We start from the raw sequence: 26,882 nt of genomic DNA on the forward strand, positions 1-26,882 counted from the left end.
GTATGATGAAAAGACAGAATGGCTTTTTCTTTAAAAAGAAAGTTTAAAAATATTTTTATAATAAAATAACTTTGTTACAGGTACTAAACTATAGACATATTGGCTTTCAAACTATAATATCTATTTGAATTTAGTAGATTCTAGATTTTGAAAATCAGTTCCTCTTCTCAAAATTTTTGCTGTAAAATGTACCTCTAAAACTATCTTTCTTTTGCTGAAGAGTCAAAAATATTTCTAAAACATTTTAATATATGAATGTGAGCATATTTGTATTGCTGGCCTAATAACTAATAATATCCAGCGATCGTATTGAAAATTATACAAGTAGTTTTGAAACATTAACCACGTGAAAGGGGCCCAGAAAATATATACTGACTACAACTTATTGATGAGTCTTCTCCTTTTTCTCCCATCATCTGTTTTCACTTCTTTTGCTGGCCCTTTTGCCAGAATAACACTACCTATCTGTTACCAGAATTATCATTTTAATTCAACAGAAAATAGTTTAAATTATCTTCTAATCAAATCTACCATGTCATTCTTTACAGTGGGTGAATTCAGGAGCCCAATTTAGAATACAAAGATTTCCATAGTAAACTAAACTTAATAGAGAGAAATTGACTGCATAATGTTTTACCTTTCCTTTATTATATTTATATTCATATTACTCCCACTTTTTAATTTCCATTTATTTAGACCCACTGATTTTTGATATTTCAGTCAGCTATGACCTTGTCATATTCTAGTCCAAATCTATTCTTTATAAAAAACACAGCAACAGCATTTTGTGAGGTTTTTTTCCCCACAATTAAAATAGTAAAAAATATATATATAATAATTTGGAACTGAATGATGAAATTCATGAGTTAGGTAAAAGTACTTTTGGCTTTAGAAAAGGAAATAACTCATAACACTTAAACATAGCAAAGTTTTTTTAAGAGACTCACATTACAGTTCTAAATGGACATGGAAGTTAAAAGATTATAAAACTCGGTGTTGGACTTCCCACTTTATAAAAAATACACCCTTGTAGTATCTTTACATGTTCAGCTCTTAAAACCTGGAAATGAGATTGGTAGAGACTTAAATGATTTATACAAATCCTAAAAGCAAATTTGGGAGAAGTCCTAAGTTGGAAAATACTCAGCTCATAGAAAAACTCAGTGAATGTTTTATGAAGGGGTGAATTTATCTAGTCATTTACTGCACAAAGAAGTACTGAAGTTTCACAATCAATGTATTTAGCATTATTCTTATTGCTGGAGATAATAATGGTAAAAATTCAAAGACCCTGTCCTCATGGAACGTAGATTCTAATGAGAATAGATAGAAAATAACCATGTAAACAAATAAGCAAATAAGATCGTTTCATACACTTCAGAGTGCTTTGAGGAAAATAAAACAGGGTGATGGGATAGAGAAGAGCCACAGGGCTGGAGGTAGGAACCAAGAAAAGGAAGACTTTTCCAAGGAGGTGATATCTGAGCTGACCCTCAAATGATAGGAAGGAGCCAGGTATCAAGGACCTATTGACAAGCATTTCAGGCAGTCATTGGGAGAAACAAAGTTGATGTATTCCCAAGAATAGGGGAAAGGCTAGTGTGGTCAGAGTATAGTGAAGGAGCAGGATAGTAATCTCAGATGAGGTCAGAGTAGACAGGGTACAAAATCCAGACTATATCATACAAGGCTTTGTAATCCATCTGAGTTTGAATGTATTATAACAGGAAGGCACTGTTAATTCTAAACAGGGGAGTTATATGATCCAACTTACATTTTTAAAAGAATGTATGAATGAATGAATGAAGTCAGCTGGCAGGAGGTAGAGAATAGAAATTAATAAAAGAAGTACCTTGCCTCAAACTCTTAACATATATACCACTCACAGAAATTTCTCAGAAGACAGATGACATATTTTTTTTAATGTCAAGCCAGACATACCTTGCTGGAAGGATTTTCTGGTATTAATTTACTTTCTGTAACTTATTACAGAAACTCTGTGAGACTTTTAGAAAAAAAAAATATGGAAATAACAATGTATAACACAAATTTGAAAGTATTAACTTTACCCAAAATGGCTGAAAGGAAAAAATTCATATTGCTGTAAATATTTTAGAAGTATTTGGGAGCACTTTGGCATGTATAAACTGCAGAAGAGCAGCCCAGACTGGTTATTCTCTACATCTGTGTAGTTAATTCAAATAAAGAGGAAAAGAGAAAGAACTGTCGAGTAGGGGTGTGGCAAGTTGTTAACAAAAGGATACACCAGAAGAGGCAATCAAAGAAGTATTTACTACTTCTGTGGAATTTATTGCCTCAAAGGATTAACTCTATGTGATTTTTTTCCTTTAATCTTTGTAAAGATCATGAGCATCAATATGGAATTAAATTTTAGTGCCTGCTTTAACCTTTGAGGTTTTTATGATGCATACAAATTTTTAAGTTTACTTTAAACATTTGAAAATTATCCAAAGGAAAAAAAAAAAAAAAAGACAGTCTGGTACATGAAGATGGGGAAATCTAACTAGTATTTAACATTTTTATTCCTTTAAAAATCCTTGTGAATTAAATATCATCTATATTTTCCAAGGAAGAAACAGTCTCAGAGGGTTTTAAATTGCTTGTCTAAGCTCATTAACTAGTAACTGTCAAGGTCGGTGTCTGAACCCAGATTTTTGATTCCACGGCTGGGATCACTGGTTGTTCCAACAGTTTGATCTTTGGAGCTGTTTTTAAAAGAGACAGGAATGTAAACATGTGAGCTCATTTGAGAAACATCTCCATTCTTTGACTTCAGCATGTTCAACATTCCATTACTGTCATTAATGTGTTATCATCTAATTGTGAGATTGTTGTTGAGGGACCACAGACAAATCTATCTAGAGAAGGAGTTTTATCAGTGGAATGAGACTTGAGATAATTCTAGAAAGTGACCATATCTGAAATTCTATCTGCTTTGGGGATGTGTGATACATCAACATGAGAAGTTTTTAGAATTTCTTTTTTGAATGATGAGACAGAACAATACCTAGGAATGTCGGGAAATGGGATAAAAAGAAAGCGTTAGGAAATGGACAGAAGTCCCTATCTTTTATTTGAATCTATGGCTGTTATTAAAGAATTGTTTTAATTTTGGAAAAGAGTTTATAATTGAATCATATACTATTTAAATACAATAAGACATGTCCATACTTGTATTGTCTGAGCAAACATAGCCCTTATTCCTATTTACATGAAATCTGTAGGTTTAGTGTCCCAGACTCTGAGCCCAGATAGTTGACAAAAAGTTCGAATACTAGGTTGGAGCCAAAGTAATTGTAGGTTTTGCCATTACTTTTGCATCAACCTAATACAAATCCCAACAAGTTAACCAGAGACAAATTTCTGCAGGGGCCTCACTACATAACACAAAGGAACTAATCACAATCCTGACATAAGCACACATAAAATCTGAGCTAGAACATCAGGTCCAAAAGTAATTGCTTGTCTGGCAACATAATGCAGTAGAAAGTCGGAAACAAAAAGAAGGAAACCCTACATCTGATCCTCATTGTGCCACCAATTGTAGCTTAACTTCTGGCAAGATGTTTAACTTCTCTGAACCCATATCATATATATATATACACACACATACACACACACACACACACACACATATATATCTCATATATATATATGCTAAACATCCTGTGTATATATATGTGTGTGTGTATATATATATAGTGAGAGCATGCAATCACTCTCCACTCCAGCCCTAATATTGCAAGCTATTATTCTTCTACATCGTAGGTATTCTTCCTCTGAAACTTAACAGGACACATATGGAATGATGTATATTCTCTTAGTGATCACCTCTGTAAATCGATTGAAATATTTGGTTTAAGAACTTGGGAGTGACCTTTTAATATTTTCTCTTGCTTTTTCAAAGGATTATCTGGGAGCCTGCATTGTCCTCACTGCATCTATAGCATCCATTAGTGGGTCTTCGAATTCTGGATTGGTAGGCTTGGGTCTTCTGTATGCACTTACGGTAGGTATGCATAAAAATATCACAGGAACAGAAAACCAAACACCGCATGTTCTCACTCATAAATGGGAGTTGAATATTGAGAACACATGGACACAGAGAGGGGAATGACACATACCAGGGCCTGTTGGGGGGTTGGGGGTGAGGGGAGGGAACTTAGAGGGTGGATCAATAGATGCAGCAAACCACCATGGCACACGTATACCTGTGTGACAAACTTGCACGTTCTGCACATGTATCCCTTTTTTTAAAGAATAAATAAAGGGGAAAACATCTCATTTTGTGCAGTGTTGGAGGGTCTACTATAGTTATTATCAACTCTTATTCATGGATGTTAGAGGAAAGGTTTAAATTCATAAGAAGATTACATCTTGTAAATAATAGTAGATTGGGGCCCAAACCCAGGTTTATAGGACAGTTTGGATTCATTTCTAGCATTGTGAACCAATTTTTAAGAACTTCTCAGATCTTGTGGTCAGACTACTCTCCAGGCTGTTTGGGATCCCTGTCCTGAGTTGTACACAACCCAGTTGGGGATGCTACAATGAATGTGAATATACATGAGATAAATGCAAACAGAAGTGTATACCACTATCCACCATGCAGGGAAATCAGGACAGTTCACAAAATAGTGACGCTTATGGACCCTTGAAGGGAGCAGACACCTTCTTTGCTGATATATCACATGACATTCTCCTTGGTCTCTAATATTCTGTAGCACTTATGAGTTGTATCACACATGTACACTAATGGTCCAAGTTATCTCGTTCCAAAATTTCCGGTGATTAACCACAACTTCTTACTTTAATTTATTTAAAAATTTTTTTTAATCACCTGACACAGATAACCAATTATTTGAATTGGGTTGTGAGGAACTTGGCTGACCTGGAGGTCCAGATGGGTGCAGTGAAGAAAGTGAACAGTTTCCTGACTATGGAGTCAGAGAACTATGAAGGCACAATGGGTATTGCTCTAAATATTGTTTGTTTCACTTAAATATTTATTTTAATCAAATATTAGTGTGTGTTGGGCATATTGTTGTTTCTGCTTTTGCTTTCCACTTCAGTATCCAGAAAACTGTCTCTCATCTTGGCTTTGCTTGATTATGTACAACTGAAAAGATGTGACTATTTATACCTGAAAAGTCTTGGATGAAACCAAAGTCCAAACAGATATTTATTTAATGATATTTAAAGAGACTTATAAAAATATTTGGCCTTTATTACATTAATTGCTGACCTAAACTATAAACTATTATATTCTCTTTCTCAAGATGTTATTAACTTAGTGTCAAGAAATTTGGATCTTAAAATACGGACTGAGATTCCCAACTTTGCTAGAATAAAACTGTCAGGAAATTCAATACTGAGGACAGAATAATCTTCATTAAATGCAAATCTCCAAGCTTAGAAGGCATTCTTTTACCTAAGTTTTTCAACAGCCATCTAGCTCTTCAAGGACAAAATCCAGAAAACTTAGCTAAGATCATGAACCCCTTCGTTAGCCAACCCTTGTCCATCTGTCTTGTCTCATTTCTTGTCATCCACCTGCACCACTTTTACTCTGGCCACACTAACATGCTAGGCTTTCTTTTCCTCTTTATTCTCCTATGTACATATATTTAAAATAAATTTCCCAGTTCCCATCCTCTAAGATTCATCTCAGGCACTGGTTCCTCTTGGAGCCCTCCTGGACCTCCGAGGTTAGCACCGTAGGTTTGCCTTCATCATGGGGCCTCCATGTAGTACTGTAGGTGCTGACCTACTGGACACTTCCCCAAGGACAAAGCAAGCACCTCAAGCTGTGTCTTTCATCTCCATATTCCCAGCACCTTGCACAGCACCTCTCACATTTAAAGCACGTAAGTGTTTAATGACCAACTGACTGAACAAATAAATCAATTCAGAAAAGAACTATCTGTCCAGTTTGAATAGAATTGAGTGACGAAATGCTAAGGAGAGGTGATGATGGTTAAGGCTCCAAAAACAAACACGAAAAAACTGTCTTAAAAGTGCTTAACCAAATGGTGTTTATTTGAATGTGATTTAAATTTAAAAAAAAATCCTGCCACATAGTTTGGTTCAGTATTACTTTAAATTTAGAAAAAAAATCTGTATGTATAATGTATTTAAGTATGCATACGTTTCTTTCTACATCAATCTCTATCTGCCTATTATCTATCTGTCTATTTCCCCACCCCATCCTCCAGATCCTTCTCAAGTTCCAGAACATTGGCCACAAGAAGGGGAGATTAAGATACATGATCTGTGTGTCAGATATGAAAATAATCTGAAACCTGTTCTTAAGCACGTCAAAGCTTACATCAAACCTGGACAAAAGGTATGAAATCATTGCATTTTATTTGTTCTCTACGTAAAACCTCTGATGGAGTCTGCTTTTTTACTGCCTAAACTCTTCATACTTCCCAGCCAAGTAAGTATATTCTCACTGGCCTCACATAATATTCCCTACTTGGTGTAGGTCAAATTATCTGCATAAAAGAAAAAAGGGAGAGATAGGATCAGACTACAATACATGTTCTCCAAGTCATATTGTAATTCACTAGTCTCCCATGAAGATCAGAAAAGTCAACAATAGGCATGTTTTTAAAAATTTCTATCTTCTGGCTCCTGGCCAAAATAGCCATCCCCTTGGGAACCTTTGCATTCATAATAACTCTAGTCCCCAAATTACTTCTTTTAGTTATCATAAAAAGAACAAGTGGGCAGAAGAAAATGGAATCATTCTGCTTTTTGTTATAAAACTATCACTTCTAAGATAATATGGAATCATTATTTGTTAGTCCAACAATATATTAAATGTAAAAAAAAAAAAAAGCCACAAAGAAAAAGCAAGGCAATCACATAGAAATAAAAATAATTAGAATGAAATCATTGAAGATTTGGTGAAGACTGTTTTTATATTTTTATTTTTTATTTTTTGAGACAGGGTCTTGTTCTTTCACCCAGGCTGGAGCACAGTGGCATGATCACAGCTCGCTGCAGCCTCGACCTCCTGGTCTCCAGCTATCCTCCCACTTGAGCCTTCCAAGTAGCTGGGTCTACAGGCACACACTACCACACCCAGCTAATTTGTGTATTTTCTTGTAGAGATGGGTTTTCACAATGTTGCCCAGGCTAGTCTTGAACTCCTGGCCTCAAGTGACCTACACACCTCAGCCTCCCAAAGTGTTGGGTTTACAGGTGTGAGCTATTGTGCCCAGCCTGTTTTTATCTTGATAATAATTTATAATGTAGACCTAAGAAAAAATGATTACTATAATGTAATTATTTAAACATAATTACAGTTTTATCATAATATCTTAAGTTAAAAAATAAAACAAGCTAATCTTCTGTCCTTTGTCTGAGTCCTCTTCTCTCTGAGTGACAGCTGTTTTCATAGGTGGGCATATGTGGTCGCACTGGCAGTGGGAAATCATCGTTATCTCTGGCTTTCTTCAGAATGGTTGATATATTTGATGGTGAGTTGCTAACTAAATTTTTTAAGTGGCCATGTGGTGCTTTCCTTTAAAAAAATCAATTTACCTAATCCTGCAGAAATAAAAAGCAAATATTTATAAGGACTTTGTGCTCTACACATGGTTCAAGGCAGATATCCCAAATAAACAGCTCAAAAGTAAATAAAGGACATAGAATTGGGGAAATAAAATGATGAGCCTTAAACTCATGTCTATACGTTATTGCTAAAGCATTTTAATAAACTTGGTAAAATGAAAACAAGACCACCCACTTTGAATAGCAGTAGGTGGAGGTAGAATTTCAAGAGAAAGAAAGAGGGAGGACAACTGTCTTGCTTCCTTTAGATTAAACATATGTCTCTTTCCAACAAAGGAAAAAAGCACAAGGAGATAAGTAGTCTGCATTTTAAATTTTGGTACGTAACTCTTACCATCATCTGCTTAATAACATGGCTTAATGACACTGAACATTTTGTGAGGAGGCAACCTCTGCTGCAAAGTGATAAAGCTCATGATAACAGCATACACAAAACATGCACATTCATCCACCAAATTATTAATAATATGATACACAGGAGCATAGAAATAACTTAATCTTTTTTTTTAAAAAAAAAAGTCCCATTATTTAGTCTATCAAGTGACCTATAAATAGGCCAGCACATAAAGTATCTTGAATGAAAGAGGATCCAGCAATGAATTTGACCAAACTTAGTGTACTTGACAGTACAAGGAGTGCTTACTATTATTATCTGTAATGATTATGATTATTATAGTACTTTGCATGTTTATTGTACTTGACAGTTTGTATTATTGAATTTAATCTACACAACGGCTCTGTGAGAAAAAGAGGTCAGTTTATGAACAACAACATGGAACTATAGTAAATGTAATTTCTGTGGGGTTTAGATTCACGAGGTGAGCAGCTTATTTTTTCCATAGCTAGTAATAATGCACAGACACTTTAAGGACTTTCAGTGGGATTAAAGTTCTAAGGCAATTAAGTGATCAAAAATCAATTGACATTTTTCATTAAAACACTGTGTTTATGATCAATCATGTTAGGTTAGCCTGATCCTCGTGAGTCCAGACACATGATTTCAGGTCCCATGTGAACTATCAATGATTTATTCTGTTTTTAATAGCAGTAGGCTATTAGGATTTTAATACGTAATTTGTTATTTCTGATCTATTATTCCTGAAAGACATAGGTTAAGCTAATCTTGCCTACTCTAAATCTATCTGGTAAAAGGACTGCAGCTGCCATTCTGAGCCTGGCATCTTATCTCACAAGGCAATATGGTCTCTGCACAAAAGTGGTATGATTAACTGCATATATCATGGTGGAGAAACAACATCAACACTGCATAAATCTCTATAAGTCCATATGCAGTATGGAGAAATTTATTAAAACTTGATATTCATATCACAGAATGTACTTCTCTATTTGTAATGCATTGTACTATTAAATCAATACAGGAGTGAATGACAAAGATCCTGGTTTTTAAAGAGCCTATATTCTAGTTGGGGAACAGACAATAAAAAGATAAGTAAAGGTATATAGAATATCAGATTCTGATAAATCCCATGGAGAGAAATAAAGTGGGAAGGAGGATAAAGGGAATACTAGAAGGGAAAGGACTCAGGAAGGGATAAAAGTATTTTTTGGTTGGTATGATCACATAAACAGAATAAAAACTCTGAATTCCTTTAGGAGAAATATGTAAGAAAGACAAACCATCACCAAATGTGTATATTATGTAGAGACACATGATTTTTTTTATTTTACTTTAAGTTCTGGGGTACATGTGCAGAACGTGTGGGTTTGTTACATAGGTATACATGTGCCATGGTTGTTTGCTGTGCCCATCAACCCATCATCTACATTAGATATTTCTCCTAATGTTATCCCTCCCCTAACCCCCCACCCCCCAACAGGCTCGGTGTGTGATGTTCCCCTCCCTGTGTCCATGTGTTCTCATGTTCAACTCCCACTTATGAGTGAGAACATGTGATGTTTGGTTTTCTGTTCCTGTGTTAGTTTGCTGAGGATGATGGTTTCCAGCTTCATCCATGTCCTTGCAAAGGACCTGAACTCATCCTTTTTGATGTTTGCATAGTATTCCATGGTGTGTATGTGCCATATTTTATTTATCCAGTCTGTCATTGATGGACATTTGGGTTGGTTCTAAGTCTTTGCTATTGTGAATAGTGCTGCGATAAATATATGCGTGCATGTGTCTTTATAGTAGAATGATTTATAATCCTTTGGGTATATATCTAATAATGGGATTGCTGAGTCAAATGGTATTTCTAGTTCTAGATACTTGAGCAATGACCACATGCTTAAATGGAAAAGTTGGTCTCCTGAATTTCAACCCTGAACTAGGAAATAACTTTCAATTTGTAAACAAATATTATTTTACTTGTGATTTTACTATGTATCTGTAACTTCTGTTTCTCCTTAACAGGAAAAATTGTCATTGATGGGATAGACATTTCCAAATTACCACTGCACACACTACGTTCTAGACTTTCAATCATTCTGCAGGATCCAATACTATTCAGTGGTTCTATTAGGTAGGTAACATATTTAGCAAACATCTGTGTGCCTCGGGATTTAGCCTTTGACTCATAGAAAGGTTTTACTCAGAGTCATTTTTCAGGTCTGAGTGAACCGATATCAAGACAATAAAATCAAATATGCCACCCAACAATTTGGACTGGAAAAGCCTCGAGTTGCTAAATTAACCTATAAAATTATGTTTCCAGGAGATCTTCATCCCTTTCAGTTTGATTCTATGAAAGCCACTTTTTCCTCTATACTTAAGAACGGTGATGCTTGGCAGACTTTTTTAAGGTGTTCTATCTTACAGATATCCAGTCTAACTTGTGTGTCTGGCCTGACCTCAGCAGATATTCTGACTTTGGTTATTCCCTTTACCTACCCCTCCACCCCTTACAATTTTACTTCAGCCAAAATTGCTATGAATAAAGCTGCTACAGTCTTCATGCCTGGTTCAGGGTTTCCCACCAAAAAAAAAAAAAAAAAAAAAAGCGGGGGTGGATATCGATCATCTGCTAGCTGCTTTAAATATATTATTTGATTAAATTCTCCAACCATTACTCTAGGATACGTATTTATTATCCCCATTTTACAGATGGGGGTTTTGAAACTCAAAGAAGCTATAACTTAAACCAAGTTCCTACACCTAGTAAGTGGAAGAACTGCTATTCCAACTGCAGTTTGTCTGATTCCAAAGTCCATGTTGGCATCTGTATTAGTCTGTTTTCACACTGCTGTAAAGAATGACCTGAGACTGGTAATTTATAAAGGAAAGAGGTTATAATTGACTCATAGTTCTTCATGGCTGGGGAGGCCTCAGGAAACTTACAATCATGGCGGAAGGCAAAGGGGAAGCTAAGGCACATCTTCTCATGACGCCAGGAAAGAGGGAGAGTGAAGGGGGAACTGCCACACTTTAAAACCATCAGATCTCATAAGAATCCACTTACTATCATGATAACAGGATGGGGTAAAATGCCCCTATGATGTAATAACCTCCCACAAGGTCCCTCCCTGGACATGTGAGATTTGGAGCAAACTGATATCAGCATCGTCCCCCAGATCACATCTCTCATTTGATCATATTTTGTTCTATCTTGCTCCTAACCTCTATCTACTTAATTACAAAGAAGTGTTTGCCACTTCCTTTTACTAATTACTCTTTATTTTAAAGGAAAAATGTATGTAAGATTGCCTGATATTTAGTTATAAAACTACTTTAAAACTTCTGGATGTGTCAAGTAATTTAGCAATACCATAGTGAGTTTATATCTCCAAATATATTTATTATGAATACTACTTGATATGGTTTGGCTGTGTCCCCACCAAAACTTCATCTTGAATTGTAGTTCCCATAATCCTCAAGTGTCATGGGAGGGACCCAGTAGGAGGTAATTGAATCATGGGGGCAGTTATGCTGTTCTCATAATAGTGAGTGAGTTCTTGTGAGATCTGAATTTTTTTTTTTTTTTTTTTTTTTTTTTTTTTTTTTTTTTGGTGAGACGGAGTTTCACTCTTGTTGCCCAGGCTGGAGTGCAATGGCATGATCTCAGCTCACAGCAACCTCCGCTTCCTCAGCTCAAGCGATTCTCCTGCCTCAGCCTCCCAAGTAGCTGGGATTACAGGCATGCAACACCATGCCTGGCTAATTTTGTATTTTTTTAGTAGAGACAGGGTTTCTCCATGTTGGTCAGGCTGGTCTCAAACTCCTGACCTCAGGTGATCCACCTGCCTCGGCCTCCCAAAGTGCTGGGATTACAGGCATGAGCCACCACGCCCAGCGATCTGATGGTTTTATAAGGGACTTTTCCGCTTTGCTTAGCACTTCTCTCTCCTGCCGCCATGTGAAGAAGGACATGTTTGCTTCCCCTTCCACCATGACTGTAAGTTTCCTGAGACCTCCCTAGCCCTGCAGAACTGTGAGTCAATTAAACCTCTTTTCTTTATAAATTACCCAGTCTCGAGTATGTCCTTATAGCAGCATGAGAATGGACAAGTACACTACTATTGTTGGTGATGCAGCACAGCTTATCTAAAATAGTGTCATATGTTCCCATAGAGATGTATGTATGTAGCATCAGTCCTGCAGGAATATTTTGCTAGATACTATTTGGGTTATGCTAAGCATAGTTTGGAGCCAATGGATCTAGGTAACAAACTTGGTAATATGATATAATGTACATAAAGTTTTATAATGATATCATCAAGACAATTTTTTATACTATTAAGATTATGCATTCATTCATCAAGCATGAATTCAGTGCTTGCACTGCTCTGAGCACTGTTCTAGATGCTGAATATACAGCAGTGACCAAAATAAATGAAACTTACATTGTAAGGAAAGAAAAGCAATAAGCAAATATACATATAAGTTTCTCTATTTTGAGTTATTGACTAATTAACTAATTTTTCCCTCAGATTTAATTTAGATCCAGAGTGCAAATGCACAGATGACAGACTCTGGGAAGCCTTAGAAATTGCTCAGCTGAAGAATATGGTCAAATCTCTACCAGGAGGTCTAGGTATGTTTTCTAAATAGTATATTTATTTTTTATATATGCCATTAATCCTACATATGTCTATCTACATTTTATGCTATAATCACATAACTTTAGTGTTAAATCCCCTTATATTTAAAATAACACCCTAAAAGTCATTAGAATATTTCAAAATCTAATGTTTTTGCATGGGGTACAAGAGGGTGAACCCAATAACAAATTCTGTTCTATGTGACTACTCCAAAATATTACAATTAATACATTTACCTCTGCCATCTTTTCACAATTGGTGGGTACAGGTCATTGTAATGGATGTTTCCCTGTAGTTATTCTTTCTCAGTTGACCTGTCTGATCACCTACCATCAGGAAATGAATGGGAGGATTGCAGGAGCTGTTAGGTTTAAGTTTGGCACCATTTAGGAAAAGGCAGTTTTGCCACATTAGTAGCCATTTTCTCTGCTGCCAGGAGGGAAAATTCCTTTTATTTATATAACATAATTTTCTTTGGTTTTTTTATTTAAAACATTTTATTAATTTATTATTTTTCAGCTTTATCCATTTACTGAAAAAGGAATCTTTTTTCTTAGCTAAAAAATAGCTAAGCATTTTTTTAAGTCTTTCAAAACAGTAATCCTTTTGCTCAATTATAGACTAAGAGTAGATATTTTTCAGAACATAAAAATCTTTAAAGGAATAGTAATGTTATATCAATGACACAATTTTATCACATGAACAAACATTTATACCTTCAAATGTCTTTCAAAGTGGATTTATTAATTGATATCTTGGTCAAAATTTTGAAAGAAAATATGAGATATATAAATTTGATTAGGTCTGATTTCAAAAATTTTTATTTTATTTTAAACTAAGTTACTTTGTAGTGTTGGGTATTTTTTATTTTTTTATTTTTTATTTTTTATTTTTATACTTTAAGTTCTAGGGTACATGTGCACAACGTGCAGGTTTGTTACATATGTATACATGTGCCATGTTGGTGTGCTGCACCCATTAACTCATCATTTACATTAGGTAAATCTCCTAATGCTCTCTCTCCCCACTATCCCCTCCCCACAATAGGACCCAGTGTGTGATGTTCCCCTTCCTGTGTCCAAGTGATCTCATTGTTCAATTCCCACCTATAAGTGAGAACATGCGGTATTTTGTTTTCTGTTCTTGCAATAGTTTGCTGAGAATGATGGTTTCCAGCTGCATCCATGTCCCTACAAAGGACACGAACTCATCCTTTTTTATGGCTGCATAGTATTCCATGGTGTGTATGTGCCACATTTTCTTAATCCAGTCTGTCACTGATAGACATTTGGCTGGATTCCAAGTCTTTGCTATTGTGAATAGTGCTGCAATAAACATATGTGTGCATGTGTATTTATAGCAGCATGACTTATAATCCTTTGGGTATGTCCCCAGTAATGAGATAGCTGGGTCAAATGGTATTTCTAGTTCTAGATCCTTGAAGAATCGCCACACTGTTTTCCACAATGGTTGAACTAGTATACAGTCCCACCAACAGTGAAAAGTGTTCCTATTTCTCCACATCCTCTCCATCACCTGTTGTTTCCTGATATTTTAATGATTACCATTCTAACTGGTGTGAGATGGTATCTCATTGTGGTTTTGATTGGCATTTCTCTGATGGCAAGTGATGATGAGCATTTTTTCATGTGTCTGTTGGCTGTATGAATGTCTTCTTTTGAGAAGTGTCTGTTCATATCCTTTGCCCACTTTTTGATGGGGTTCTTTGTGTTTTAAGACATTGTTTTGTATTGTCTTGAGGTAGTATCAGTTTTAAACACTTGTGTAAAGAACACAACATGTACTCAATCACTGACAAAAATTCAGTCCTAGAGGTTGTACAATGTCTGACAAATAAATGATGACAGAATGAAAGAACAATGTGATTACTGAAACCACAGAGTTCATACTGTCTTTAACTCATTAAAAGGAACATGTATAATTTTTGACTTCTGCTTCTTTAATATCTTCTAAGAAAGCACTAGAAAAGATAATAGTTGATTGATTGATACTCTAAATTTAATATATAACATATAGTTGCCAAATTGTGTTATTTGACATCTAGTTTTTTAAAAATCAACCTATAAAATAAAATTATGTTTATCCATTAGTTTATTTGAAAAGGAGGGCCAACTCAAAACACTACATTTTATTATTTTAATTAAGTTTCAAGGAGAAAGTGTGCCACAACCAAAAAGTAAGACAGCATGTCTTTAAGGAATGTTTTATTGACTTGCCAGGGTCAGGTTGTGAAAGTAATTCCAGAACTCTGGATGAACTTTCCGTAATGATTTTTTCTTTTTTTGAGACAAGTTCTCGCTATGTTACCCAGACTTGAGTGCAGTGGCCATTAACAGGCATGATCATCGCATATTACATCCTCTAATCCCAGGGGTCAAATATCCTCCTGAGTAGCTGGAATTATAGGTGCCCCACTATGCCTGGCTCCCATAATAGTTTTTTTGATGTCTCCTGTGGAAAACCCAGCAAGTCTACTTGAGAAATTAATACATGCTTATAAAACTTTCTCTCTTGGCATTTAGAGATCCCCTCTCTCACCACTAATATTTGGAAAGACAGACAATTGCATCTTTCTAGTCCTCTTCATTAACATGAGAGCTGCATGCACCTGTTTAGAATTGTGGGCATAGTGTTTTGGGGTTATGGTACAGCACAGGCAACAGGGGATTGTATTTACATTATGTAACTGATGAATATTGTGCTCATCATCTTAGTAAAGATGACCAATTGCTTAATGAAGATTTGGTTCAGGCCAGCTTTAATGGAAACATTCCTTATCTCCAGCATCCTCTTATATGTAAGTTAGAATTTGGAGAATAAATACCTATTTTCCAATCATGACAAATTATAAGACTTTGATACCATTAGAATATCATCAATAGAAATTTTCCCCAGGCCATTAGGAAAAGGTGTTTGAATTCTAATAAAAAAGACATTTGGAAACAGAATTTATCTTAAACTCACAATAGTACAGTTTGTGAAATGTAGATGGAAACCAAAAAAAAAAAAAGAAAAGGATAATGAGGACATATCATTCATTTATCCATACAACAGTGTGTTATTCAGCTCCTGTGTAAGATGTCATAGTACTAGGGACATACTGACAAACAACAAGCCCAGTCCTTATCCACTTGGTACTTACAGTTCAGAAAGATGGTATAATTAAAAGAGAAGTGGAATTAGAGTTGAGAATATTCTGTATCTTATCAAGTGAGCTAAATGTGACTTTGGGCAAGCCATTTCATCTCTCTGGACCTTAGGTAATTATGTTAAGTAATCCCCTTAGAGAACGGTATTAAACAATTAAGTAATTCCCAAGGTCTTTCTGTCGTCAGAATGTTTTATATCCTACTATCAGAGGTAATTCACTACCTATTGTCATAAATGAGATGATTTAGGAACATCTTCATTTTCTCAAGCGGAGTTCCTCTTTGTGTTCCAGTCTGAAGTCCTTGTACCAGCACTAAGTGATATCCATCATGCTGTCATACAGCGTAATGTGTTTTTCATGATTTTGCCCAAGGAAAATGTTAGTAGCATTTCTTTAGTGAAATCCTTGCTTCTTTCTCTGATTTAGATGCGGTTGTCACTGAAGGTGGGGAGAATTTTAGTGTTGGACAGAGACAGCTATTTTGCCTTGCCAGGGCCTTTGTCCGCAAAAGCAGCATTCTTATTATGGATGAGGCAACAGCTTCCATTGACATGGCCACAGTGAGTGCATTATCTAAGCTTTTAAAATTGACGAATTAGAGAAATGTGCATGAAAATTACAATTTATTATTTCCTGAATGGGTTCTGAATCCTCAGTACTATTGTTTTGAGAATCTGCTCAATCATCTCCTTGATGAACTGATGATAGCACATTGAGAATTACAATAAATAGGACCTGACATATGGTTTAAAGGCATTCCTATTACCAATAAACATAAAATAAAGTTGCCACAACTTTTTGAAAATTTTTCAGAATAGTAAATTTCCAGGGCTTAGTTGATGAGAGGTACTGTACTATATTCAAGTACTATGCCATAAAAGTTCTGAAATGCAGTGTGAAAATCTCTGTTTAATAGAATCTATTGATAACCAACACCACTCATTATTTCCTAAAGCAATTTGAAGAAGAATGATTCACTGGGATTAATAATGGCTAGAATTAACAATGGCCTTCTCTATGTGTTTATGGTAGAAAGCCATAAATTTTGCCTTTTGAAATATATTTTTTGAAATTGTCAAATGTATCCAAGAAAGATCTGTCCAGAAGGCTGTGATTGAGTAGGTAAAATGTTACATTAAATCACAAACTGCATATGAGCTAGCAATTAATGTTCTTTTGAAAGTTAACTTGATATTAAAATTTGACGTCAGAAAAGACACATGAGGGTTATCATAAGGGTAATACTGCCTCAACAGAAAAGAGAGAGAGTGTGAATTCAATGATTGAAAGAATTCCTTCACTCTAAAAATTCAACCAAGATTTCCTCTAGGACAGAGATGGAATCTGTACCCAGAACAGTCTTTAAAATATAATTATAACAGTGCTTTGTGGTGGGTATAAAAAGAGTTTCTTCCTAGAATGTTCATTTATGTGTCAAAGTCCAAATTTGTGACATCAATTTTAGTTTTTCTTTTCTGACTCAAAGCTTAACATCATTACAGAATTTTGCTGGTTTCGAATACATACTTTCTGTGGTATAACTCAAGTGAGCATTTTGATACCCATTTAATTTCATTTTCTTCTTTGTGTTTCCTGGACATAAATCTATTACCCACTTCCGGCTGATCAGTGACTGACTTTCATTTGTGTTTTGAAGACACGTACAGAATCCAGCATGAACCTGCTGCTGGGGACTGCCCGTTTTTATGACTTCCACAGAAAAATGAGGGATTGAGAATGCTCACAAGTGATTCAGTGGAATATTGTCCTTGGGGTAAAATATTATGATGACAAAGTCATTCAGAGAAAATTTACACTTTATTTATTTTTATTTATTTATTTATTTTTTGCAGGAGAATATTTTGCAAAAAGTAGTAATGACAGCTTTTGCAGACCGGACTGTGGTGACAATAGCTGTAAGTATGAGAAGACAGAGTTGGTACACCTCTTTGGTTTTGGTTCTAACATGTTATCATCTTTACGTTTTAGCAAAATATACTTGTGTCGAATTATGTATTTCTCTGCTAATGTTTCTGTATCTGTGCAAAAAAAAAAGAAAAAGAAGATGTTTTGAAAGCATTGTTCTTTCCCAAACTGTCTGCTCTACCTAACTGACTTCCTTAAGCGACAATGATAGGACATTCTAAATCTAAGGATTCCAGCAGGTCATGGCCTCTGCTTGTTTACCAGATAAAATGGTAGTTCATATAGAATAATTCTCTTTTCTATAATCTGATAGTCTGATGAGCAGTTTCAGAAAGCAAATTCCTAAATTGGATTGCTTATTCTGCTACTATCTATACCTAATTTCTATGTTTCCATTCATTAATCTATTAAAAAATAGACATATCTCACAATAGGGGCAGGTAATTTTTTCTATTTTAGATAGCACCAATTAAATAGAAGAAGTGCTTAAATATTTGTAATTCACATTATAGCTGACTTACAATAGTCCACAGTTTTCTGTCTTTTCCTCTTTGCAAGTGGATTCTTGCTCATACTTAGTCTTCCTGCTTAATAAAAACTATTTTTTTTTAATGAGTCACTTGGACATTTATTCTTCTGCTGATTCTCTTCTCTTCTATTTTTCTCTCCAGCACCGTGTCTCTTCTATTTTGGATGCAGGCCTTGTTTTAGTCTTTTCTGAGGGTATTTTAGTGGAGTGTGATACTGCTCCAAATTTACTCGCCCACAAGAATGGCCTCTTTTCCACTTTGGTGATGACCAACAAGTAGACCATCGTGATCTATTGCGCCAAGTCTGTCATTCTCCGGTAGTTATCTTAGCAGTATCCCCTCAGTAAGGCATGGCTAATGCTGTGAATAAAGGGGAGGGCTGGGATGAGGGAACTAACTGCAGGGTGTTATTACAAAATCAGCTCAACCAAGTGCTTTCGTCATGCTCAGTACCGAATGGAGCTCATGCATGTGTTTTCAAATATATACATGCAAAAGAGAGTATTTATGAAGCCTATGAACTGAATTTACCTCTTATTCTAAGGACCAATTTCACTAGTCCTTAGGGATGTTTTTATAAGCATCCATAAAAATGCCATACACATTTCTTACCTGCCCTGGAGGATGCATTGTTTCATTTAAATAGTTACTTGAGTTTCATTCGTGAGTAATGGGAGTGGTGTATGGAGTGCTTGCTATGCTTCTACTTCCTTGGATGATGCATGGGAGAAACAGAACCCTTTGGAGTGCAGCTTTTGTCAAGATGGCAGGAAATGATGTTGCATCAGGGCCCTATTTCCTGCAAACTGCCTAAGTAAAGAAAAATCTACTTTCTCGAATTTTTCCAGTGAATTTTGTGGTTCCTCTTTCCTGGAGGAGAGTCACTCAATTAACTCATTGATATTAAGGTGTGAATGATTTAAGGGGTAGAATTGGTTAACTTTAAAAATAATTATTCAGTATTTTCAAGAATTTCCTTACTGGAAAAAGGTAGGGAGATATTTTGGAAGAGAAATAACTTCCTGCTGCCCCAAAACGGGTGGAGAGAGGGAGAGAAAACAGACCATTGCCTATTCAAAAGATGAATTTTTCCTACTCTGCATGAAGCATGGCATTGTTGGATGGTTCTGTTTAGTCTATATCTGGAAGATTACTTGAGCAAAATTTGTATTTTTAACAAAATGCTAGGTTTCCTAATTAGGTTACCTCTTACCTAATTTCTCCTACATTCACTGAATACTTTTCTATAGACTTATATTTCTTTCACTCATTCTTCATTTCAAAACCACTCATGTGAAGGTGGCCACTAGGATACCTAGAATTCCCTGCTCTCACCCGCCCCTAATACACATGAAGCTATCAAGGAAGAATCACTGTAAGATTTTGTAGAGGACCAACTCCTCATAACAGGCCCACAAAAGGGAGAGCACCATCATGCTTGTGGTAGACTCCTTGTAGAATTAACTTAAACTCTTAAAATCAACTGTTTTTCCTTCCCTGCCTAAGAGCTTATTACTTTGGTAGCTGCCACTAAAATTGTGGAATGCCTTAAAAAGATAATTTTCTCCAGCTTCTAAAAGGAAGCACTCACACACCAAAATAGTCCGTGGTATTTATTTCTGAAAGTGATTACACCATTAATTTATCTGGAACATTTTGAAAATTTTATCAATACGATTAGAATTGACATCACACTTTGTCAAGGAACAATTATTTGAATTAATGGAATAAAAACCAACTATATTTATTTCTGTTGGTCAAGATTTTTCAATGTTTTTATTTTTATTTTCTTCCAGTAAATATTATTTTAGAATATCAATGCCTTGTTTATAATATTATATTTATGGGTTTAGAGGCCAAATTCTTTTTTTAGACATCTATGATATGGCTATTGAACAGCTAATATTTTTCTGGAGGGAAAACGCACAGCAGATATTATTGGATAGCTTGTTAAGTTTCTTTTCTAAACGCATGGGTGTGCAAATGGCTCTGGTCCTTTCTCAAAGATAAATAAATGTTAGCCTTCAAAATCTTGTTAATTCCTCAGTGTATTAGGTTGGTGCAAAAGTAATCGTGGTCTTTGACATTAAAAGTAATGGCAAAGACCACGATTACTTTTGCACCAACCTAACACATCATTTGTTACCAATATTCAGCAAATGATAGGCTTGTCATGGGTGTTGAAAACTGGCACATGTTCTAAGCTGGCATCATTATCACATTCTGTATATGTTTTCTTTTCCTTCAAGTCATGAGCCACAGCTATAACTGCTGGCTTTTCTGAAAGCATAAACACTGAGCGCACCCCACCTAGATGGCCCAGGGCAGAATGTACGCTCTCAACTCTGGGGATGGTTTTAGGTAGGACTTTGGATTGTTCAGAGAAGCACTTTGGAAGACTGTGTATCAGCTAAACAGATGGCATTTCTAGGTTTAGAACTCTGGACAGGGACTCCCATCAGCACACTAATATTTTGACCTGCATAGTTCAGGTTCAGTATGGTAGTCCCTGGCCACATGTGGCTATTAGTTGAAATGTAGATAGTTCGAACTGAGAAGTGTCATAAGTGTAAAATATATACTGGATTTCAAAGACTTAATACTAATAGAAGCATGTAAAAGTTCTCATGAATCATTTTTATGTTGGTTACATATTGAAATGACAACATCTGAATAGATTGGGTTAAAATGTATTAAAGTTGCTTTCATTTGTTTATTTCTACTTTGAAAATGTAGCTCCTAGAAAATTTAAAATTACCTGTGGCTCCCATTATATTTCTATTGAACAATACTGATCTTAGCAAGAGTAAAAGCCCAGCACACAGATTTTTCCTTTCTAATTTATAAACATAAAAAATAATAGTAGTTGACATTTATTATTTGTTTGTATATGTCAGACAAAGTGCTGAATTTTTTTACATGAATTATCTCATTTGAACCTTATCACCCTTCTCTGAGGCAGGTATTATTACCATAATTTTACAGATGTGAAACTGGAACTATACAATGTTAAGTATATTGCTCAAGATTGCACAACTAACAGGTGGTAAAGCCAAAATACACAAGGCCTATTTATCTTCAGAGCCTGTTCTCTTAACCATAACACTGACATGGCAGGTGAATGCTCCTCTAAGGTATCAGAGAGCCTTATGAAACAGTTAGATGACAGGATGGAAATATCTCACATTTTGAAATTGGTAAACCTAATTTTCACACTGGTTCTGCTACTTATTATCTATGTGATCTCCTGGTTTTGCTTTATCTCTGTGAATGGTCTCCCCTATAAAGTGGAGAGAGATAACACCCACAGCTGAGGAATGTTCTAATGATTCACAAGAATGTGTGTGGAGCACTTAATATATGGCATATGCTCAGAAAGTGGTTGCTTTTGTCGTTGTTAGTTACTAATTAATCCGAAGGGCATCATGTGGAGAGAAGGAGTGGGTCAGTGGTAGTGATCTCCAAAGACTGAGACTGCATGTCTAAAGGCCTGGATAATCCATTCTATTACTGCATGCCAGAATGGACTTCCCCAAATTGTCATCCCGGAACTGAACCACTTTCCAGGGTTCTTCAAATTGTGTTATAGCCCAAAGAATTAGTGACTCTACACAAGAGATAATTATTGTTGACATTATAACCCAACGGGTTTACAATGACTTCTCTTAATTTAATTACTTGATAAACATTTTTATCCTACTTAAACTGAAGGTTTCATGAAATGATGATGCTGATATATTAGCTACACTCAAGTTAGTACAGCCCATAGAAAACCCAGCCATGTTGGCCATTGCTTAAAAGTATGTAAATAAATGATAATTTAAATAAGGACAAAAGGGGAGGTGTCTGTGATCCCTACATCTCGTCACTCACCAAGATAAACAAATGTCCCAGAATAATTCGTGAAATATACATATTCCATTGTTTTGGCTTGTGCCCTGAAATGTATAACAAATACGTGTATTCTTTCCACTCACAGCATCGAGTACACACTATTCTCACGGCAGACCTGGTTATTGTGATGAAGCGAGGAAATATTTTAGAATATGACACTCCAGAAAGCCTCTTGGCTCAGGAAGATGGAGTATTTGCTTCTTTTGTTCGAGCAGACATGTGAAGGAATGTCTTAAAATAATACATGTATTTAAAATAATGCAGTCATAACCTAATTAACGTTAATGGATCATCGGCTTGACCTCTAAGTGGCATCTTAAACTTTTACAGATTTTTGCACAAGAAGTTGACATTTATTTTTCCTGTTTTTTAAAACAGTTTTTCAAGGTATTATTGCATAATATGTTCATTATTGATGTTTTTATAGTGATCAAGCCACTCTACCTTTAAGAATAACTAGGTTGTATTAAAACATGTAAGCTACTTTAAGTGGTAAATCAATAGCTAAAGTTTTCTCGTAACTTTAAGTCTGGTAAATATCTCTCAGGCATGGAAGTTTCAATGAGTAATCAGTATTACTATACTCTTGTTTGTAAGAATATATTTTCCTTATTGTTTGAGTCTCTAGGGGTTATTGGAAGAGAATAAAAAAGGACATGTTTTCTAATGAACTCTCAAACTCAATATCTACTTTATGAGAATTTATTATGCATATTGCTTGTAAGCAAGTTATTGTATTCATTAACATTAATAATACCTATTTTTCTTAGGAGCCTTTTTTTTCCCTCTTGTTTCTTGTCACCAAGAAGTTATCACATTTATACTTATTCTATAAAGCCAAAGCCTTAGCCAGAAAGATCATGAAGAGTTTGGATATTTTAAAAACCATACTCAAATTTTCATTTTTTCCTGTCCTGTAAAGAGAGAATTCTTAAGAAATCAGTCATAATGTGCCTTTTCCAGACTGAAGTTCAAAGAGTGATTAGGTTCAGTCTTTCAGTGGCAGGCCAGCTAAACTTTCTATAGTTTAATGATTAGCTCTGGTTATGATCTTGAGCCCTAACATGCCACATTACTCAAGATTTACACAGACAAGTGACTTCATTTGGCACTGCTAATAATGGCAGGTGAACATTCCTCTCAGGTGTCAGATATTTCATATGAAACAGTCCAATGGCAGGCTGGAAATATCTTAGACTTTGAAGTTATATATATAACAAGTATCTATTTCTGGCTGGAAAAGTTTACCTCTTCTAGACACCCAATGGTGTCACACATGATCATTTGCTCCTGCTCTAATTTTAATGTACATATAAAAAATACCAAAAATGTTATTATAATTTTAATGAGCATGTAAACAGTGTATCAAAAAATGATGGAATATTAGTATTAGGTTTGCTTAAATGAAAATTAATAAATTCAGACATACTGAAAGTTACCTTCATTGTCATGTGAGCAACCAGTTTCTACCATTCTGTGCTCGTCCAGTGTCAATATCATTGATTTCATTTTCATATGAAGATCTGAATGCATTGTAAGATTGTGAAGAGTTATAAAATTGATGAATTAAGAGAAATTATGCTGCTTTCCTATAGTTATTATGTTCTGTTTATTGTATGGTGTATTCGCTCTTGGAAAATCTGTAATAGTTGTGTATCCAGAATATGTGTCCTCACCTGAATATTGAATCTTTATATTTACAAAAAATGAGTTCCACAAGGATGGACAAAAATGGTCCATGATATTTAGCTTAAATTGTAACCTTTTGTTGTGTTCAGAAAACTTCATTGGAAGAAAATAACCTTGTTTTCCTAAAGCTAAACAGAATAGAATTGGTACTTATTAATTACGTCTTGAAAATACATTCTAAAAATTCAACCACTCTCCTAAAATGTTTGGCATTTAAATATTTTGTAGGGCTGAATATGCATATTGCTTGTTAGCAAGTTATCATTCATTCTCATAGAGAAATGGTTTTTTACCCATGGAAGTAATCTTTTAATGATATTTTCTAAGTATATTGCTGTACAAGCAACATCAGTAGAAGCCTATCTAGTTACACTAAACTAAAGATCACATTTACCGTTCTTACAGCCAAGTGGTTGCTGGTCCCCTCGTAACTTTTAGTTACTTAAGTCGAGTAAATGTCTAATTGTTTACAAAACTAAATTGACTAAATAAGGTCAGGGATAATGTTTTTCATTGATTAACCACTTATTATACATATTATCTATTGAATATAAAAAGATTCATCTTGAAATAATATTTGACTACATAGGTACATATCTGTAAAAGATGACCACCTTAACTAAATCAGATTTTACATTTATAAATTTTATATTTAATTAGTCAAATCAATTTTTAAATCATAATTCCTTAATACATATAAGAAGCAAATAAATGCATAAAGCATTATATTAAAATACCAGGGTTACTTATGTCATTGACAGGGAAAAGACTTTGTATAAACAATTGTGCACCATCTATTTTTGTACTCTTACTCATGATCCATTTAAAAGTCTACTCAGTTCTAGATTAGATACCAGAAGACCCTCTAAGTAACTGATACCTGAGATTCGGGACCATGTCTTGTTTGCCATTGTGCCCTTGGAATTTAATACAAGTGCCTAACCCACAGTAGGGCTGATTGATTCACTGATTAGTTTTACTGTCATGTGCCTATAACTATAGGTTATTCTCTTTCCTTTTCTGTGTTGTGTTTATTCTATTTATTCTCTACAATATATAAAATGTATTTGTTCTCTACAATAAATGTGTTTATTCTCTACAATATATAAAAACATATTGGACTACTATTATAATAAATTACTCTTCTATTTGCTTAAAGAGGGTGATTATTTTTTCACTTAACGTTCCACTGAGCAGCAGCCAGGACTGGTCAATAGATGGAAATCAATGCCAATTTAGAGACAATACCTAGCCCTGCTTTGATAATCCTGTTTCACATTTGCCAGGGTCATGCACTTTCTTACTTTTGTATATAGGCTCCAGAGAAGTTTCCATTAAGTGAAACAGCTATATTAATTTTTTAAATATATCTTTATTTAAATAATCAGATGTCTGGACTTCATCCCAAGGTTTATTGATCAATTTTTATGGTTGTCTTCCAATATATCTTTTATCATTTATTTTGTAACACATTCTTTGAAGGTCTGTGATTTATAGTGCTATGATAATTCCCTTATTGGCTCATTATTCAAAGTTAGATGCAGTCTTCTAATCTTAGCCATTTGGCATAAGAATCAATAGCCAAGGGGATGTATCCTATACCTTATGTTTAATTTGTTCTTTAGTAACTACATATGATGCATATCACATTATCTCAAGTATTAACAGGATTCACCTGGACCAAATTCTCCAGTGAAAGAGCTTGTATCGATACTTCTAGTAAGTGCTGCCAAATGATATTCATAATTAACCAAGTTTGGGAATCACTGAGCTACATCAATCATTACACTAGTTTCCCTTTGTTGTGCTGAACATAGAACCATAAAATACTAAAGGTGATTTTCACATGCTTCCTTTCCCTGCTGATATTAGCTTATCCTGAATTGCTAAAACAAGCCTCTTGGTGTCACTGAATCAATTGCCTTAGTTCATCATAAAGGAAACATTGTTTAACGAACTGTATCTTAGCTGAGAAGTTATCAACAGGGACTCAAAACCTTATTTTCTTTAGTTTTGTTGTGTAATCAGCAACAAAGGATCTGAAGATAAAACTTTTTTCTCAAAGATGCAAAGTGTTTCAAACATTAATTGTATGTGCATGTGACCAATTTGAGATTTCACTATTGATGTTTCACAATACGGAAGGAAGGTAAATTATCTGTGATGATTATTCTCCTTCCCATCTTATGTTTTTTCTCAAGTGTCATCATTGCTGGTACATGAAGGTTGACATATTCATTCTACATATCTCATAAATGGGATTTAAGTTATTCCTTTTTCTATGGACAGTAGCAAATTGCCCTTAGCCAGTCACACTATGGTCACCAGTGCCCTACTTCTAAAATGACAAAGATAAAGGGAGCCATATCTGGCTAAATAAGTTAATTACCTCAAAAAGGAATGGACTGTAAGACTCAGTGCCACCAACCATCACAGACCATCACCAATTACACACTCCATATTCATGACAAAGAGTTTCATTTTCAGGCCATTATTTTTGCTAATCTGCCCACTGTGTAAAACAAGTAGCTTGGTGGCTGGCAAGATGGCCAAACAGAAACAGCTCCGGTCTGCATTTCTCAGCGAGATCAGGGCAGAAGGGGGATGATTTCTGCATTTCCAACTGAAGTTCCCAGCTCATCTCATTGAGACTAGTTAGACAGTGGGTGCAGCCCACAGAGGGCGGGCCAAAGAAGCGTGGGGCGTCACCTCACCAGGGAAGCTCAAGGGGTGGGGGAACTCCCTCCCCAGCCAAGGGAAGCCACTAGGGACCATGCCGTGAGGGATAGTGCACTCAGGCCCATATACTACGCTTTTTCCATGGTCTTTGCAACCCTCAGACCAGGAGATTCTCTCAGGTGCCTACACCACCAGGGCCCTGGGTTTCAAGCACAAAACTGGGCGGCCGTTTGGGCAGACACCAAGCTAGCTACAGGAGTTTTTTCTTATACCCTATTGGTGCCTGGAATGCCAATGAGACAGAACTGTTCATTTCCCTGGAAAGAGGGCTGAAGCCAGGGAGCCAAGTCATCTACTCAGCGGATCCCACCCCCATAGAGCCCAGCAAGCTAAGA

At 35.4% G+C, this 26,882-nt stretch overlaps 1 protein-coding gene across 4 annotated transcripts in view; it reads left to right on the forward strand.

The window, feature by feature from the left end:
- The window catches only part of LOC105492191 (ATP binding cassette subfamily C member 9), a 140,633-nt gene extending 115,667 nt beyond the window's left edge, over positions 1-24,966 (forward strand). For 3 of the 4 annotated variants that reach the window (XM_071072073.1, XM_071072076.1, XM_071072074.1), the window contains 10 exons: positions 3,929-4,030; positions 4,871-4,991; positions 6,237-6,367; positions 7,430-7,508; positions 9,974-10,082; positions 12,487-12,590; positions 16,196-16,329; positions 17,623-17,685; positions 18,367-18,542; positions 22,205-22,293. In XM_071072073.1, coding sequence (XP_070928174.1) covers positions 3,929-4,030; positions 4,871-4,991; positions 6,237-6,367; positions 7,430-7,508; positions 9,974-10,082; positions 12,487-12,590; positions 16,196-16,329; positions 17,623-17,685; positions 18,367-18,504 — 981 coding nt within the window. In that variant the 3' untranslated portion in view covers positions 18,505-18,542; positions 22,205-22,293. Of the gene's footprint in view, positions 1-3,928; positions 4,031-4,870; positions 4,992-6,236; positions 6,368-7,429; positions 7,509-9,973; positions 10,083-12,486; positions 12,591-16,195; positions 16,330-17,622; positions 17,686-18,366; positions 18,543-22,204 lie in introns of all 4 variants that reach the window. The other variant, XM_071072075.1, reaches the window with a different exon arrangement.
- The last annotated feature ends 1,916 nt before the right edge of the window (positions 24,967-26,882 follow it).

The sequence above is a fragment of the Macaca nemestrina genome, chromosome 10 (assembly GCF_043159975.1).
Source record: "Macaca nemestrina isolate mMacNem1 chromosome 10, mMacNem.hap1, whole genome shotgun sequence".
In the NCBI taxonomy this organism is placed as follows: Eukaryota; Metazoa; Chordata; class Mammalia; order Primates; family Cercopithecidae; genus Macaca; species Macaca nemestrina.